This window comes from Solanum stenotomum, chromosome 7 (assembly GCF_019186545.1).
Source record: "Solanum stenotomum isolate F172 chromosome 7, ASM1918654v1, whole genome shotgun sequence".
Lineage (NCBI taxonomy): Eukaryota > Viridiplantae > Streptophyta > Magnoliopsida > Solanales > Solanaceae > Solanum > Solanum stenotomum.
Window position 1 is genome coordinate 14,278,640 of NC_064288.1, and position 14,463 is coordinate 14,293,102.

At 34.6% G+C, this 14,463-nt stretch overlaps 3 protein-coding genes across 5 annotated transcripts in view; all 3 read left to right on the forward strand.

Annotated features, from left to right (window-relative positions):
• LOC125870580 (peptidyl-prolyl cis-trans isomerase FKBP15-1-like) overlaps positions 1–14,463 on the forward strand; it is a 1,082,853-nt gene that overhangs the window by 96,070 nt on the left and 972,320 nt on the right. The gene's annotated exons all lie outside the window — the stretch shown is intronic.
• LOC125870566 (U-box domain-containing protein 9) overlaps positions 1–14,463 on the forward strand; it is an 841,044-nt gene that overhangs the window by 82,822 nt on the left and 743,759 nt on the right. The gene's annotated exons all lie outside the window — the stretch shown is intronic.
• LOC125870576 (40S ribosomal protein S8-like) lies at positions 9,652–13,130 on the forward strand. The gene is made up of 5 exons (XM_049551039.1): positions 9,652–9,808; positions 9,930–10,002; positions 12,110–12,440; positions 12,618–12,805; positions 12,899–13,130. Exons 1-5 carry the CDS (start codon positions 9,805–9,807, stop codon positions 12,984–12,986), a joined length of 684 nt encoding a protein of 227 aa, XP_049406996.1. The 5' UTR covers positions 9,652–9,804; the 3' UTR covers positions 12,987–13,130.

Consider the following 14,463-nt stretch of genomic DNA (forward strand, 5'->3'; position numbering starts at 1 on the left):
TTTGACTTCACTTTCGCTTTTAGTAAAGCTACCAGACCTATATTTTCTTTTTTTTACCGAGGATTTCCACCTCCCTTTGCTTGTTATGGGCATTCAAACCCCTAACATTCCAACAAAGTATATTATCCACTTCCTAGACAATACATTGCCCCCCTCATGCAGTACTGGACTATTGTGTGCCATTTCACTAGTACTTCCTTCGCCCAAAATATTAAAAAGATTCAACTGTAGCACATTCTCCTTTCTCTGCTTAGATTTGTTATGATGTGTTGGAGTAATCCACCTCGTTTGTTTAGTGTGCTCCCTTTCCTTCAGTCCCTCAGGACTAGCAACCATTTGCATTTCATTATTCTCCTTTGTCCACATCAGGCATATCTGGGGTGCTGCCTCCCCTTTCTACACTTTTTTCATTGTAACATTCTTCTTCCTACATTTTGTTTCAGAGTGTCCATACTTTTTATAGTGCTTACACAACATAGTTTTCCAATCATAGTGGATTTTTTGTTCAATGAGCAGACCTTTCTCATTCTTGAAATACACCATATCTGGCAACTCAGTATCTACTTCAACTTCAATCAGTAATCGAGCAAAGTTTAGACTTATTTTCCGCTCAGTTTCCTATCCACCATTAGCGGCTTCCCAATTAGGCTTCCAATAATGCTCAATCCTTTAGGCCCCCAATATTTAATATCCAGTCTAGGAAGTTTCACCCAAATTAGTACTGTGTACAACTCCTCACACGTAAACTCCATCTCTTCATGCCAAGCCTTAACTATGAAAGACTTATTATCAAAGTGGTATATCCCACCTTGCAAAACAGATGTTTGCATAATCAAGACACAACTTCAATGCAAGTGTTTACGATTGTACAATAGTATAGTAACCCAACCAACTGTTGGAGTCGAGTCCCCCGGAGTGGCTTGAGAATTAATAGAAAAATAAAATCAAGTTCTAATTAGTCATAGCTAAAAACATTATCGAATATAAACATGTTAAATCTAAGGGATGACACAAGTGTCAATTATCAATCGGGTTTGTCACAAGTAAGTAAAAACAACAAAAATGCAAAGAGTACTAATCAAGGAGAGGGGATTCTTGGGATGTGTTAGGAGTACGGGTGTGACAAGATCGTTGGGTACATGCTTTTGATAGTAATTTCGTTGAATATTTGTGACTAGGCTAGACTATAGTGGGGGTAAGCTTTCTCTCGAACAACTTACCCCGAATCAAATGGGTTCCTCTCGTACACCCACTTGCTGCATGAAGAACAACCTTTGCCTTAGCCCACACACTCTCTCGAGCTGAGTATGTGGGATAAGGACTAGGGTTCACTCTCTCGAGCTGAACCTCATGTTGACCCACTCTCACCGACCATCAATTTAGTAGTCTTAGTTTTACGACCTCTCTCTCTCTCGCAAGCCGAAAACACAAAGGTGAAATCGTATTTGCAACTACAATTTCATTAAGTTCCAACACAACTACTAAACGAAATCACATCTAAACAACAAATAAACTATCAGCAAGCAAGACCCAATAATTAATTTAATTCATAGTCACAAAATCACACCCCAAGAATTGAGGTTTTAGCTAGACATGTAAAAGAGAGAGAAATTTATACCAAAATGAGTTTGTATTCAAATGGGTATGAAGATTTTAGTCGCAAAACAAGTCAAGAGTGAAGAATCCAAGATGTACCCAAACCCAAATTGTTGGAGTTGAAACCCTTTGAATCTTCAAGTTCTTCAAAACCCTCTCCAAACTTAGAACTCAAAATCTATGTTAAAAATTATATATTAAAAAATCTCATCTTAAGTTACAACTCTCAATGAGTATTTATAGTTTCAAAAATCTGTGTTGCAGCAGATCATTCGGCGTCGTTAGTCGAGATTGCCGATCAACTCGGCGATTCGCCCTTTGGTAGGTTTGATCGTCGTCTTGCTCTATCCTTCAACATTGTCGTGTTTTGGATCATTGGGCGACATAGTACTATTTCGCGGAATTGCTCGGGGACACGTCGACTGCTCATTTTCGCCGTCGATTTGATCTTTTCTTTCAGGGTTCAACATACTGGAACAAAAGGCAAGGGTAAGATCTTTTAGCGACTTGCCGAATGAGTTCGGCGATTCTCAGATCTTCATTTCTTCGTTCTTTCAGCTGCCTTTGTTCCTTTTTTGCTAAGTAGTGTTCATGCTTTCCCTCAAACTCCAAATACCTGAAACTTAAGGGTTTTCATTAGATATTGAGATAGAATATGCATTTGAGGACACTAATTCTATCAAAATATAGCTCTAAATGAGTTCAATTTGTGGACTCATCAAAGACCTCACTCTTTCCCTCAAGAATATCAAACCTTACCAACACTATCCCGTTCTTCAACATAGAGACATTATTGATTCCAAACTTTCCCCACTGCCTTTGAATATATCCATTTAGCACTGCAAATGGTGGATGGGCTCCAAGTACATAACAAACCACTGTATTCTTCCAATAATCAATTTCAGATGTAATATCTTCCAGATCTATTTCACACACAGGTATCTGACCCTGAGTGATGGGAGAAACAAAGTCCAGCTTGAAACTTGCATTGGATGTTTTTGTGATGTCGAAATTGTCTCAAATCGAGGGTTTTCGTCTCACCTCATTTTTAGATTCCATTTCATTTGCCCATGACTTCCTTGCAGATATGTTTGGGGAGTATATTGCCTCATTCCACTCCTTTAGTATCGATTTTGGGCTACTTACTGTTTCATTCGCCTTAGTCTTCACTTTTTCATTAGATTTTGATGCAATTGCTGTTTCAATATCCAAATGCGTTGGTAATTCATCCCTATTACACTCCCTCCCAAGAAGTTAGGTTTTGAGAAATCTCGACCTGGTTTCCTTTTGTCCTCTGATTCCCTTTATTACCCTTCCTTTTCTGTAGGTGATTCATCTGCTTCATGCTTTCCTAAGCTTTAATAGCCTTTTAAGTAGGAATCTGAGCTCTCATTCCCATGGAAGCGCACGTTAAGCTAACATGCACTGAGAGAGTTTGGATTGAGAGTTAACCATGACCTTTTTAGTCATGAATGAATTTGTACAAAAATGCACTCAAGTGAGTCCAACAAAAACCAAATAAAAGCAAAAAATCAGCCCATCCCAATACTTTCTCTCCTTTCTCCTTTCTAGCTGGACTATTCTTTTCATCTTTCTTTTCTCTTTTGTACTGACGTTGTTGTCTGGTGGATACCATGGGATCTTTTTGGGTTCGACAGAGGTGCCTAATCATAAAACTTAGTTGAGTGAACTCTTTGTAAGTAATCATCTTCACCTTTCCTTTATGTTATGTTGCTTCTCTTGGTCCTTTGGCGATCAAATATTTGCAGCTGAGGTAGTGATGGAGATATTCGTGATGCTCAGACGCTTCCTCCTTTACAACTCCTCCTCAAGATCCATTTTCCCAGTCCATATTCGACCCTAGCCCACCACTTTTGCTGGTGACTCCTTTTTGTAAGCTGACATAGCATAGGCTAGATAGCTTAAATTTCTCACATTTATTAAGCCTCGTAAATGGCTAAAGTAGTTGATGAAAATATCATAACTGTGAGACATGAACTTGCTTTGGTAATCTTTCTGCATCATTGCATGTTGTTGTTTATTCTCCGGGCTCTAATTCTTAAATTAGAAATTTGTGCTTTGTCATTGTTTAGCAGTTTTCAACATTTTACTAGTAGCAGTAAAAAAATTGTTAGCATTAATTAGGGTAAACTGTTGATCTAATGCTACATTTTCTAGCTTGTCTGCAAGTTGATTTGCCTCTCTAAATGCATGTTTAACTGTAACTTGTGATTGTCTTATTTCTTCAATCTGAACTGCCAACTACCATAGAATCATCCATAATAATCTTTCTTAAACTGAGTGAGTCAGTTTCAAGAATTATATTATGTAAATTAAGATCCCGGCGTCTCCTCAATGTCAATAGGATTACAGTAGCTTCTGCCTCTATATTTGTAGCAATTCCTATACATCGAGCCTCTGCACTAATAAGATCTCCATTTGCATTTCTGATGCAGAAGGCATATGAATGCTCCCCCGAATTTTCCTTACTAGCTCCATCAGTATGGCACATCATCCACCCTTGCTCTGATATTTCCCATCTTATTGTCAACCAATGAATTTCTGATTTGTATTTCAGTAGCTTTACTACTATTTGCTCCTACTCTTTTGGTATCTCAATCCATGTGTATTTCAATTTGAAAGCGATGTATGGATACCATTGTTTGTTGTAGTAGATATTCATATCTCACTTCTTTTCCATGTCTTCTATTATTTCTTCTTTTTCATAACTCCCACATTAACAGAGTATGGATGACCCTGTATATGTATCTTAATTTAGTTGGGGCTAGTTCATTTCACCACCTTTTTATCAATTGTTGTAGTTAATCTCCTTTCATGCTAATTCCTGCATAAGAAGAAAAAAATCTTCATAGCCTTTGAGCTAATGAGCTATTAGAAATAGGTGGGACATAGTCTCTTGTGCATAGTTTTCACAATAGTAGCATCTTCAGTCCAATGAAACCCTTATCTCCCTCAGGTTGTCTTCAGTGACAATCCTTCCTTTCCATACACTCCATTGAAAAAGCTGATTTTGAAAGATATACATTTCAACCAAATGTTGTCCAACCATTCCTGTCGTAGTCTTTTTTCCTCACTAGTTCATATGTAGACTTTACTAAGAAATTACCACTGGTATTAGGCATCACTTTCTCCAGATTCCATGTTAGTGTTGATCTTTTGCACTATGAACTTTGTCATTTCTTCTAATATCATGCCTAGTAGTTTTTCTTTATTTCATTCCCTATTTTTGATGCAGCTTTTAACTTCAATATCTTCCATCTCCCCCTGACATCCTTAGTGAAGTATAATACTCCTTGTTTAGTCCAGTTATCAAATAAAAAATTAGAGTTTTCTGATTTGATTTGCCATCATATCTCATGTTTTGTCTCATCCTTTACCTCCACCATTTTTTTCCATGCATGTGAGGCCTTTCTGCCCCCTCCCCCCGCAATAATTGGGTGTTGCCTTTTACAATATTTGTGCCATGTAAATGTGCTCCATAATGATCCTATTGAGACCCTTAATCTCCACCAAATCTTGCTAAATAGGGCTTTAGTTACTTCATGGAGTGATCTAAAACCCACTCTCCCTTTTATCTTGGGTAAGCACATATCCTCCCACACAATCCAGTGTTTTTCCTTTTCTCCCCTTATTCTGCACCAAAAATAACTTGGCAAAAACTTGGTGCATTTGTTCTATGAACCTCTGGTAGGGTTCCTGGCTGATAGATATACACTGGCATAGACTGCAGAACATGTACGATTATCACATATCGTCCCACATAGGATAAAAATCTATTTTGCCATCACATGATTTTCTTTGCTACCTTCCTCAGTATATCTTCATAGTGTACCTTGTTCTTCTTCCCATAATAAACATGACATCCTAAGTATGTAAAAAGGAAGGTTCCACTTTCGGGAAGAACATAGAATAGTAGAAGATCCAATATGCAGAACACGACGATCATTATAAATTCACGAATTAGAAATGCTGTAATATACTCTTTTCCATAACCATTTTTATACATGTGAGTTTTCTCAATCTGATTCCCATTGCTAGAGGTGTTTCTTCATGTAGATAAAAAAAACTCTTCTCTATGTTTATTATTTGATCAGACACCTTTTGAAACCTCCTAAGCACCCACATCATTTTTATAACTGAGTATCTATCTCTAGACCCAAACAAAATTGTATCATCAGCAGCATATGACAAATGATTAATCTCTGAAATCCATATTGGCATTCCATATCCTCTATACCTCTCATCTTCATGTAGTTTGTTCAGCCCTCTTGTAAGCACTTACAACTGCAATGATAAACAAAGTGGGTGATATGGGATCACCTTGTTTTAGTCCTCTCATTGAAGTGAAAAAACCTTATGATCTTCCATTTACTAGAACCGAGTACCATTTATTTGAAATGAGCCTCAAAACTATGTCAATAATAACCTCTGAGAATCCAAACTTTTGCAACACCTTTGTTAGAAAAATTCAAAACATTCGATCACACACCTTTTTCATGTTCAGTTTTACCACAACATTATGATACTTGTTCCTTTTCTTACTATCTCGGATAATTTTTTGGGCTAATAAGACATTCTTTGTGATGCTTCTCTCCTTCACAAATTTCGGTTGGTTCTTGGAGATAATCATTGGAAGCCACCTTGTTATTCTCTCATGAGTAATCTGGATACTATTTTGTTCATGAAAGTGCTCAAACTAATTGGTCTTAGGTCCACAAAGCTTTTAACTTTTTATTTCTTTGGGATAAGTACCAAGTTAGTATGAGTAATGAATCTAGGAAGTTGTTGCCCGCAAAAGAATGCCCTTACTATGTTAGTGACATCATCTTCAAGATTACTCATTTTTTGAAATAGCACAAACATCATAAATTCTATTAGCTTAGTTTCTAAATACATGTGCTCACATCAATTTAGGAAACTAGCTTCCATACTACTTTTTCTTCATCAGATAAGGAAAAGGCATAGATTCCCCCACCCCCTCCACCTACGAACCTTTCCTGAAAAGTTAGACGTTTAAATTATCAAGACTACTTATTACACACATTTACTACTTAAAATTGAATTTTATTTACCCCCTAAAACTGATGTGGGATAAAAATAAAAGTGTGTGGGTCAGAAAAGCAAAAGATCAAAATTCTCCTTACAACCCACATACCCATCTCTTCTTCTTCACACCCCATCATCCCTTCTTCTTCACACCCCACCTATTATCCTCTTCTTCTTCATTCTTAATTTTTCATAACAACCTTAAAATACAACTTTTTTTATTCACAATTTGGGCTAATTTTTTTGTAAGATTATTTCAAATAAATTAAAAATACTAATAAAAATTCAATCTTTCTTTTTTACTAACCTTTGAAAATTTGGAACTATGATGTTTAGGCATACGAAGCTCAGAGGAAGGGGGTGGGGGTGGTGGGCATAACACCATCGTGATGTTCATTTACTCCCCATTTTGAATCTTGATTTTCTTCAAAACCCATAAAGATATCTACCTAAAATTTTTAAAGAATTGAACTTTAGTTCAACTGGATTAAAGAATTGAAGGTGATATAGTGACAGTGAAGAACAAAGAATCAACAACGAAGGTGTCTGGACATAATTTTGCAGGTGAAATAAGAGATAAAGTGGGTGTGATTTAGCGATGAAGAAGATATAATTACTAGAAAATTTTAATAATTATTTAGCAAGTATAAATTTAGTTTCCTAATTGTGAAACATTTAATTACTTAAATGTATCAACAAAATCATTTTCATATTTCTACTAATCAATCTAACAAAAACCAGTTTTTGGGGTACAACAAGAGTTTGTATTCTCAAATGATACCAGAGGGATTTGCATGTATTATGAAAATTCTGTTTTATCTACGATTAATATCTTCTTTATCTTCTATCGAAGGCAAAAAATTTTCAAATCTCATAATTTACGATCAATTCATTCTGCATTTCCTTTTTTAGAGGGCAATTTTTCACATCTAAATTATGTATTAGATATACTAATATCCTACCCCGTTCATTTGGAAATCTTGGTTCAAACTCTTCGCTATTGGGTAAAAAATGTCTCTTCTTTACATTTATTACAATTCTTTCTCCACGAATATTGTGATTTGAATAGTCTTATTACTTCAAAGAAGCCCGATTACTCTTTTTCAGAAAAAATAGATCACCAAAATTTCGCGATCCGCACCAAATTTATTTCAATCTCAAGAGCTCGGATCATATCGGTATATCATAAAATAGAGTTAAACAAAAGAAAAGTCAATTAATAATAAAAAAAGATATAAAAAATATGATTTATGGCGCTGATGTGGTAGCGAGTATAATACACCACATATTGTGGAGTGGTGTTACATGTCTCAAGGTGGTATTAAAGGTGTGTAATAAGTCATTGTGATAGTTAAGCGTATAACTGATTTTTTTGGGACAAGTTCATGAGGAAATTTTGCATTCTCCCCGCCAGATAGATATATCTAGCTCACTTAGATACATGTATATAGGATACATGCGACTCAAATTAAATATAATTTGTTCTAGATATATTATATGCAAGCCTGATTCACATGTATCTAAGATGCACTCTCTGTTTTGATCGCTCGCCTCTCTGCCTATAAAAGTATCTGGTATCAAAATATTGTTGAATCTCTCACCCCCACTCTCCTCTCTCGCTCGCCTCTCTCCCTATGTATTTGTGTTTCAAAATATATTTCGTATCAAAACTACGTGTATAACTAGTATCAAATATACATGTATTTAATATAAGAAAAATACACTAATACATTCTTCAACGTATCGTGCATAGAGAAAGAAATAAGAGTGGAAGGTGGGGGACAACATAAAGAGAAGGAGAGATCGAGTGATAGGAAGAGAGAAGAAAGAGGGGAGAGAGAGCGAGAGAGAAGGAGAAAGCAAGAGGAAAATTTGAAGTATTGGTGTATCTAACTTGAAGTCTAGTATAATTATTAAATAATGAGATAATATATAATTATTTCAAATTATAAAGTAAACTAGTATTTATGATAGAAATATTTATAGAGAAAATTCCAGAAATAGCAAAGATAAAATAGACATAATAAGACTATATTGCTATAGTTTCGGTAATTGTCCTATATAACTATAATTCCATTTTGCTATGGAGGCGGTGGTTTGTATATTTTGCTTGCAAATATACAAACAAAGTAAGTATATATATATTCTGTATTTATACATTTAGAAATTTTTCAGAACTCCGTTTTATATTTCGTTTGTCAATATACAAACATAGTAATTTATTATAATTTTTCATAAATAATATACAAATAGCTAGGGTAAGCATATTCATATTTTGAATTTATATATTCAGGAACTGAATTATACAAATTCTGGATTTATACAATTAGAAAACCGAATAGCAAAATTTCGCGAAACTATAGCCACATAATAAAAATAATCAAAACTATAATTATATTAAATAATATACTCTAGATGTAGTTCCTATAGTTTCCCATATTTATATGGTTAGATAATTCCATTTTTCTTTGGAAAAATTACTTAAATACACAACACTTCTTTACCTATTCTCAATATTTCCCTATTCTTTTATTAAAATACAAAAATCCCTTATTTTCCCCCCAATTCAACTTAACTGGATACTTTATTAGTTTAAGTATCCGCCCGTTATTAATTAAAGTATTTGCGCTGCTATATTATGCATCCGCCTGTTAATTAAGTATCCGTGTTGCTAACAACTTAATAATTTAAGTATCCGCCTGTTATTAATTAAAGTATCCGCGCTGCTATATTATGCATCCGCCCGTTAATTAAGTATCTGTGCTGCTAACAACTTAATAATTTAAGTATCCGCCCGTTATTAATTAAAGTATCTGCGTTGCTATATTAAGTATCCACACTGCTATATTATGTATCCGAAAAACACTAAAAAAAGAGATTTTTGGTAGTTAATGAAAGAGTAGGAAAAGGAAGTAATTTCTTTCTTATACTTGTCATTTGCCTAATTTTTACTTTTTCTTTTGAAAGTTGGGCCAAACGAACGGACTATTATGGCAAGGCAACGAATGAGAATGAATGTAAGGCCCAAGATTGGAAGGCAGAAGCCATAGTAAAAGTAGGGTTTTGGTGTGGTTCTCGCTCCCTACAAAGTGAAAGAGAAGTGCTGTAGTCTGCCTCTTCGCGGCTAAGCTTTCAGCAACCATGGGTATGCATATCAAAGTTCTCCATTTTCTCTCTCTCCCCATCTCTGTAGATTCATTTTATCTTCTCTTTGTCTAGTTTTATTAATTAGTATGCCATTTTTTTTTGTATAAAATGGATATAAGGTATCTCACGAGACTCTATGCACAAGAGGCGTGCCACTGGTGGCAAGAAGAAAGCGTGGAGGAAGAAGCGAAAGTAAGTCATAGTCTTTGTCTGTTGTGTTTCCTGTCTCCATTCTATGTATCTCTCTGTCTGCTTATTTTATTTAGCAATTTTCCGTTGTCAGCCACTTCTGCTACTGAAATGGATCCTAAAATAATTGTTGATTAGTTTATATGTTAGGTTGTAGGTTAGAATTGGTTTTCACCAGTAACTTTATATTCATGGATTCATGATTTGACCTGAGAATGAGTTGATGATTTTAAACAGCCATTTGAAGCCTATAACTTGAATGGATTATAACTTGGCTTTTTTTTCCTAATTAAGAAGTGTCTTTCCTACGAGACTCGTAAATTTTATACGAGAATATCCCCTATTGCTGTGCTCTTTTATTTCATCTGTAAGAACAAGGAAATTTTAATTATCGTAATAGTAGCTGAAACCAGGGGCGGACCTACATGGAGTCTAGGGTTCATTCGAAAATTTTTTTGATTCACATGTATGTACTTACTGATGAACCCCTCAGCATAAGCCAAGGGCTTGGTTCAGTGGTAATGGGGGTTCAAGATTTCATAGAAATGTACGCGGCTTTGCAGGTTCGAGCTGGGTAACAATGTTTTGTTTTCCAGATTTTCATTTTAATTTCTAAATAAATGAAACATCCGTATAGACATTTTACTGGGTATTAGAAAATAAATTTCTTTTCTACTTTTATAAAATTAAGTAAAGCTTATAACTGTTTTAAGTTTTCATAATTAAAATTTTAAAAATACATTTTCTCACACTCATCTTAAGTCAAAGGTTTAATTTATATTTGATTAAGGAACAATATAATTACAAGTGAGATTAACTAAATAGGATTGGATTCGGAAGTATTCCTAATTTCAAAAAATTGAGTGACGTATATATGCAACTTTGACGGAGACAAGACCCATAATTAACACTAAAAAAAAATGCATTCTCTCGCACTCATTTTAATATTATGTCAAACACATACTTCCTTGGTTTTATTGTTCGTGTTGCGGTGGAGTTGAATTTTATTTAGTTGCTTATATCTGATCCGACCCGTCCATATATGACCCGCCCGACCTGCTTATTTGTGAATACTATTACCGAGCTTACTTATCTTTTTGAACCCCTCGATACGCCTCTGGCTGAATTATTCATTAAGAATTGATAATAAACTTGTCGAGGTCCACAGTGATTTCTTTATAGCTTTTCCAACCTAGGAATCCGGTGCTCTACCTTTTCATGGTGGAACTAACTAGCCTTTGCATTATAAATCTGCTAATCTGTGTATCAGTTGTGGTACTAGATTCTATTTTATTTATAGGAGAAATAATTATGTATTTGCAAAAGAGAACCTAATAAGAGAATCCAAATAGCAAAAATGATTTAATCAACTGTAACGGGACTTAACTTTCTGTAAATCTTAATGATTTGATAGACTATAAGTAGGCATTGTTAGCTGAACTTCAGGTCGGGCTGGGGCTCTGCGCTCTTTCTTTCTGTGTGGGACGATACCTGGCCATACATTTCAAATATTTTTTTTACTTTATATGGAATTTATGAAGTTGGAATTGAAGAGGGAGTTGTGTTTGATTATACTTTTTACAAAGTAGAGAAGTGAGCACTTTATTTGGAATTTATGATGATGGAGTTCGAAAACTGGTTTGGAACACTTATCCAATTTAGAATATAACTTCAAGTTGGGTTTGTAAATTTTATAACCAAACACTGTTTTTGAAATAAAGTTAAAATGTTCCGGAAAAAGTGGATAAATCTCATGGCCAAACGGCTATATGTCCAGAAAAACTACAAATCAACTTTACAAAAAAGGCTACAAATCATACTACAATTGAATTATTCTAGGATATTTCAATTAATTTGATCTAGTGAAATGGAAGTAAATCAGTTCCTACAGATAATCTGTATAATGTAGCTTGAGTAAAACAAGTTGCAGAAGATGAACATATAGTCTGTTTGGAAAATGATGGTTGGATAAGTCGTCTTCCTGTAACCTGCAGAATGATGTGTTAAACCAAGCTTTTATCATTTGAATATTATATGGATAAACTATAATGTAAATCACTGTATTTTGGCTGCATTCTCTGAATCTAATCATTTCCTGAATTCTTTGAAGGTATGAACTTGGCCGCCAGCCTGCTAATACAAAGCTCTCAAATAACAAGACAGTCAGACGAATTCGTGTGCGTGGTGGTAATGTAAAGTGGAGGGCACTGAGATTGGATACAGGAAATTACTCATGGGGTAGTGAGGCAGTCACGCGTAAAACTCGTATCCTTGATGTGGTTTATAATGCCTCAAACAATGAACTTGTTCGTACACAAACACTGGTCAAGAGTGCAATTATTCAAGTTGATGCTGCACCATTTAAACAATGGTACCTCCAGCATTATGGTGCTGACATTGGTAGGAAGAAGAAGGGGCCCGCTAAGAAGGAAACTACGGAGGTACTCGAAACACATACCATTCATCTTAATTAGTAATTGTTTGAGTTAATTATTTGTGATGACTACGATTTATCAACTCTGATGACACTGTCTCAGTGTGTACATGCCAAATGATTTGCAAGTGCTGAATGAATTCTTCCAATATATTCTGATACTTCTTATTCTTGGCTGATACAGGAAGGAGAAGGTGCTGCTGCTGCTGCTGCTGCTGCCGAGGAAACTAAGAAGAGCAACCATGTTCAGAGGAAAATTGAGAATCGTCAAAAGGATCGTACACTTGATCCTCACCTTGAAGAGCAATTTGGTGGTGGTAGGCTTTTGGCCTGCATCTCTTCCCGCCCTGGTCAATGTGGCAGATGTGATGGGTAAGCTTTTATGCTCAATACTTTGCTTCGTGCTTCATAAGAATAATGTTCAATATTTTGATTTTCCGTTATGCTTTAATTGAAAACTGATAGGTACATTTTGGAGGGAAAAGAGCTCGAGTTCTACATGAAGAAACTACAGAAGAAGAAAGGCAAGAGTGGAGCTGGTGCTGCTGCTTAACTGGTGCTACCAGAATCTTCAGGCTAGTTTCATATTGTTGTAATTCCAATTTTGGGGATATGTGATTCTGTATGCAGTACCTTTTATTTTCTTTCTTGTACTCTTACCAAAGACTACTTTTCTTTATCATTATCAGCTTTTCCATGGTCTGTCCCAGTTTCTCTTGAAGGTTTTTTGGATTAAGTGGGAATGAGATTCATGATCAGTTTTGTCTGATAAGAGTGGTTCCTGCATTTTTATTTAATAGAGCAATGATTAAATGTGGTCAGAAGGAGAGTGTTTTTTTGATTTAGCACCAAAGCTGCAAAGACATAATGATGCTCTAACATGAGGTGGATGATCAATAACTATTCCTAGCATCTAGGATAATACAAAGGCATAATACATAATCAACCTCTTTATACTTGCAAGAATGTTTCTTCAAACACTAATTATATTATGTTTAAATACAACATTTCAATTTCTAATGAGGTGTTCCAATTAGAAATTTTTAGTTCAAATTATTGTTTTTAAGTATGTTTTCACTTGTCTATCATGCAGTTCAGTTAAACTTTAGACACTTTCTGGTTGAGGTTAATGTGTATTAGTTTAATTTAATTAACTGATAGGCGAATGAAAATATGATCAATGGTTGAAATTTTAATTGAAAGTGTATAATTGAAATATTTCATTAGGAGTTGAGGTGTATCAATTAGTACTCCATGTGATTTATATTACTTAATCGTTGTTGACTTGACACTCTTTGAGAAAATGGTAGCATGAATAGAAAAAAAAAACTCTAGAAAAATAAAATATTTATTTTTAATATAGAGTCTAGCTGACCAAGTAAAAAACGGAGAGTACGACAGTACGTACATAGACAAGAGCATAAAGAAAGACCAGAAGACAATAAGGGGCCGTTTGGTAGAAAAAAAATAACGCATGGATTAGTAATGTAGGGATTAATAGTGCTGGGATTAGTAATGTAGGGTATATTTTTTTATTAAGTGTTTGGTTCATTGCTTTTGACCTCATCTTGTGTTTGGATTAAAACTCTACAAAAAGATTCTTTCCAATTATACCCTTGCATTATTATGAGATTTTCTATTTTATGTAATCGATCAAGGTATATAATTGTCGGGACAATATTATTTTTTATGACCTTCTAACTAGCTAGGAGAAACAATTTTGTTGTCATGTTTGCTATTTTCTCACTTGAATTATTCAAGGGTAAATAATTATTATCTTAATAAATTAATCACTTAAAAAACGTTAATTTTCAATTTAGAATAGATAGACCATCTACTTTAAAACCAAAAAGATGGTAAACAATAGTGAAATTGAATAAATCATCTACATTTACACATAAAAATTACAAGTTGTAGTTTTAATATGTATGCAATTTATAAATTGTTCAAAATACAAAGAATTAAAAACCACATAGAAATCAATAAATAATATATTAAATTAAGATCACAAACGTCATGTGGTGATATAA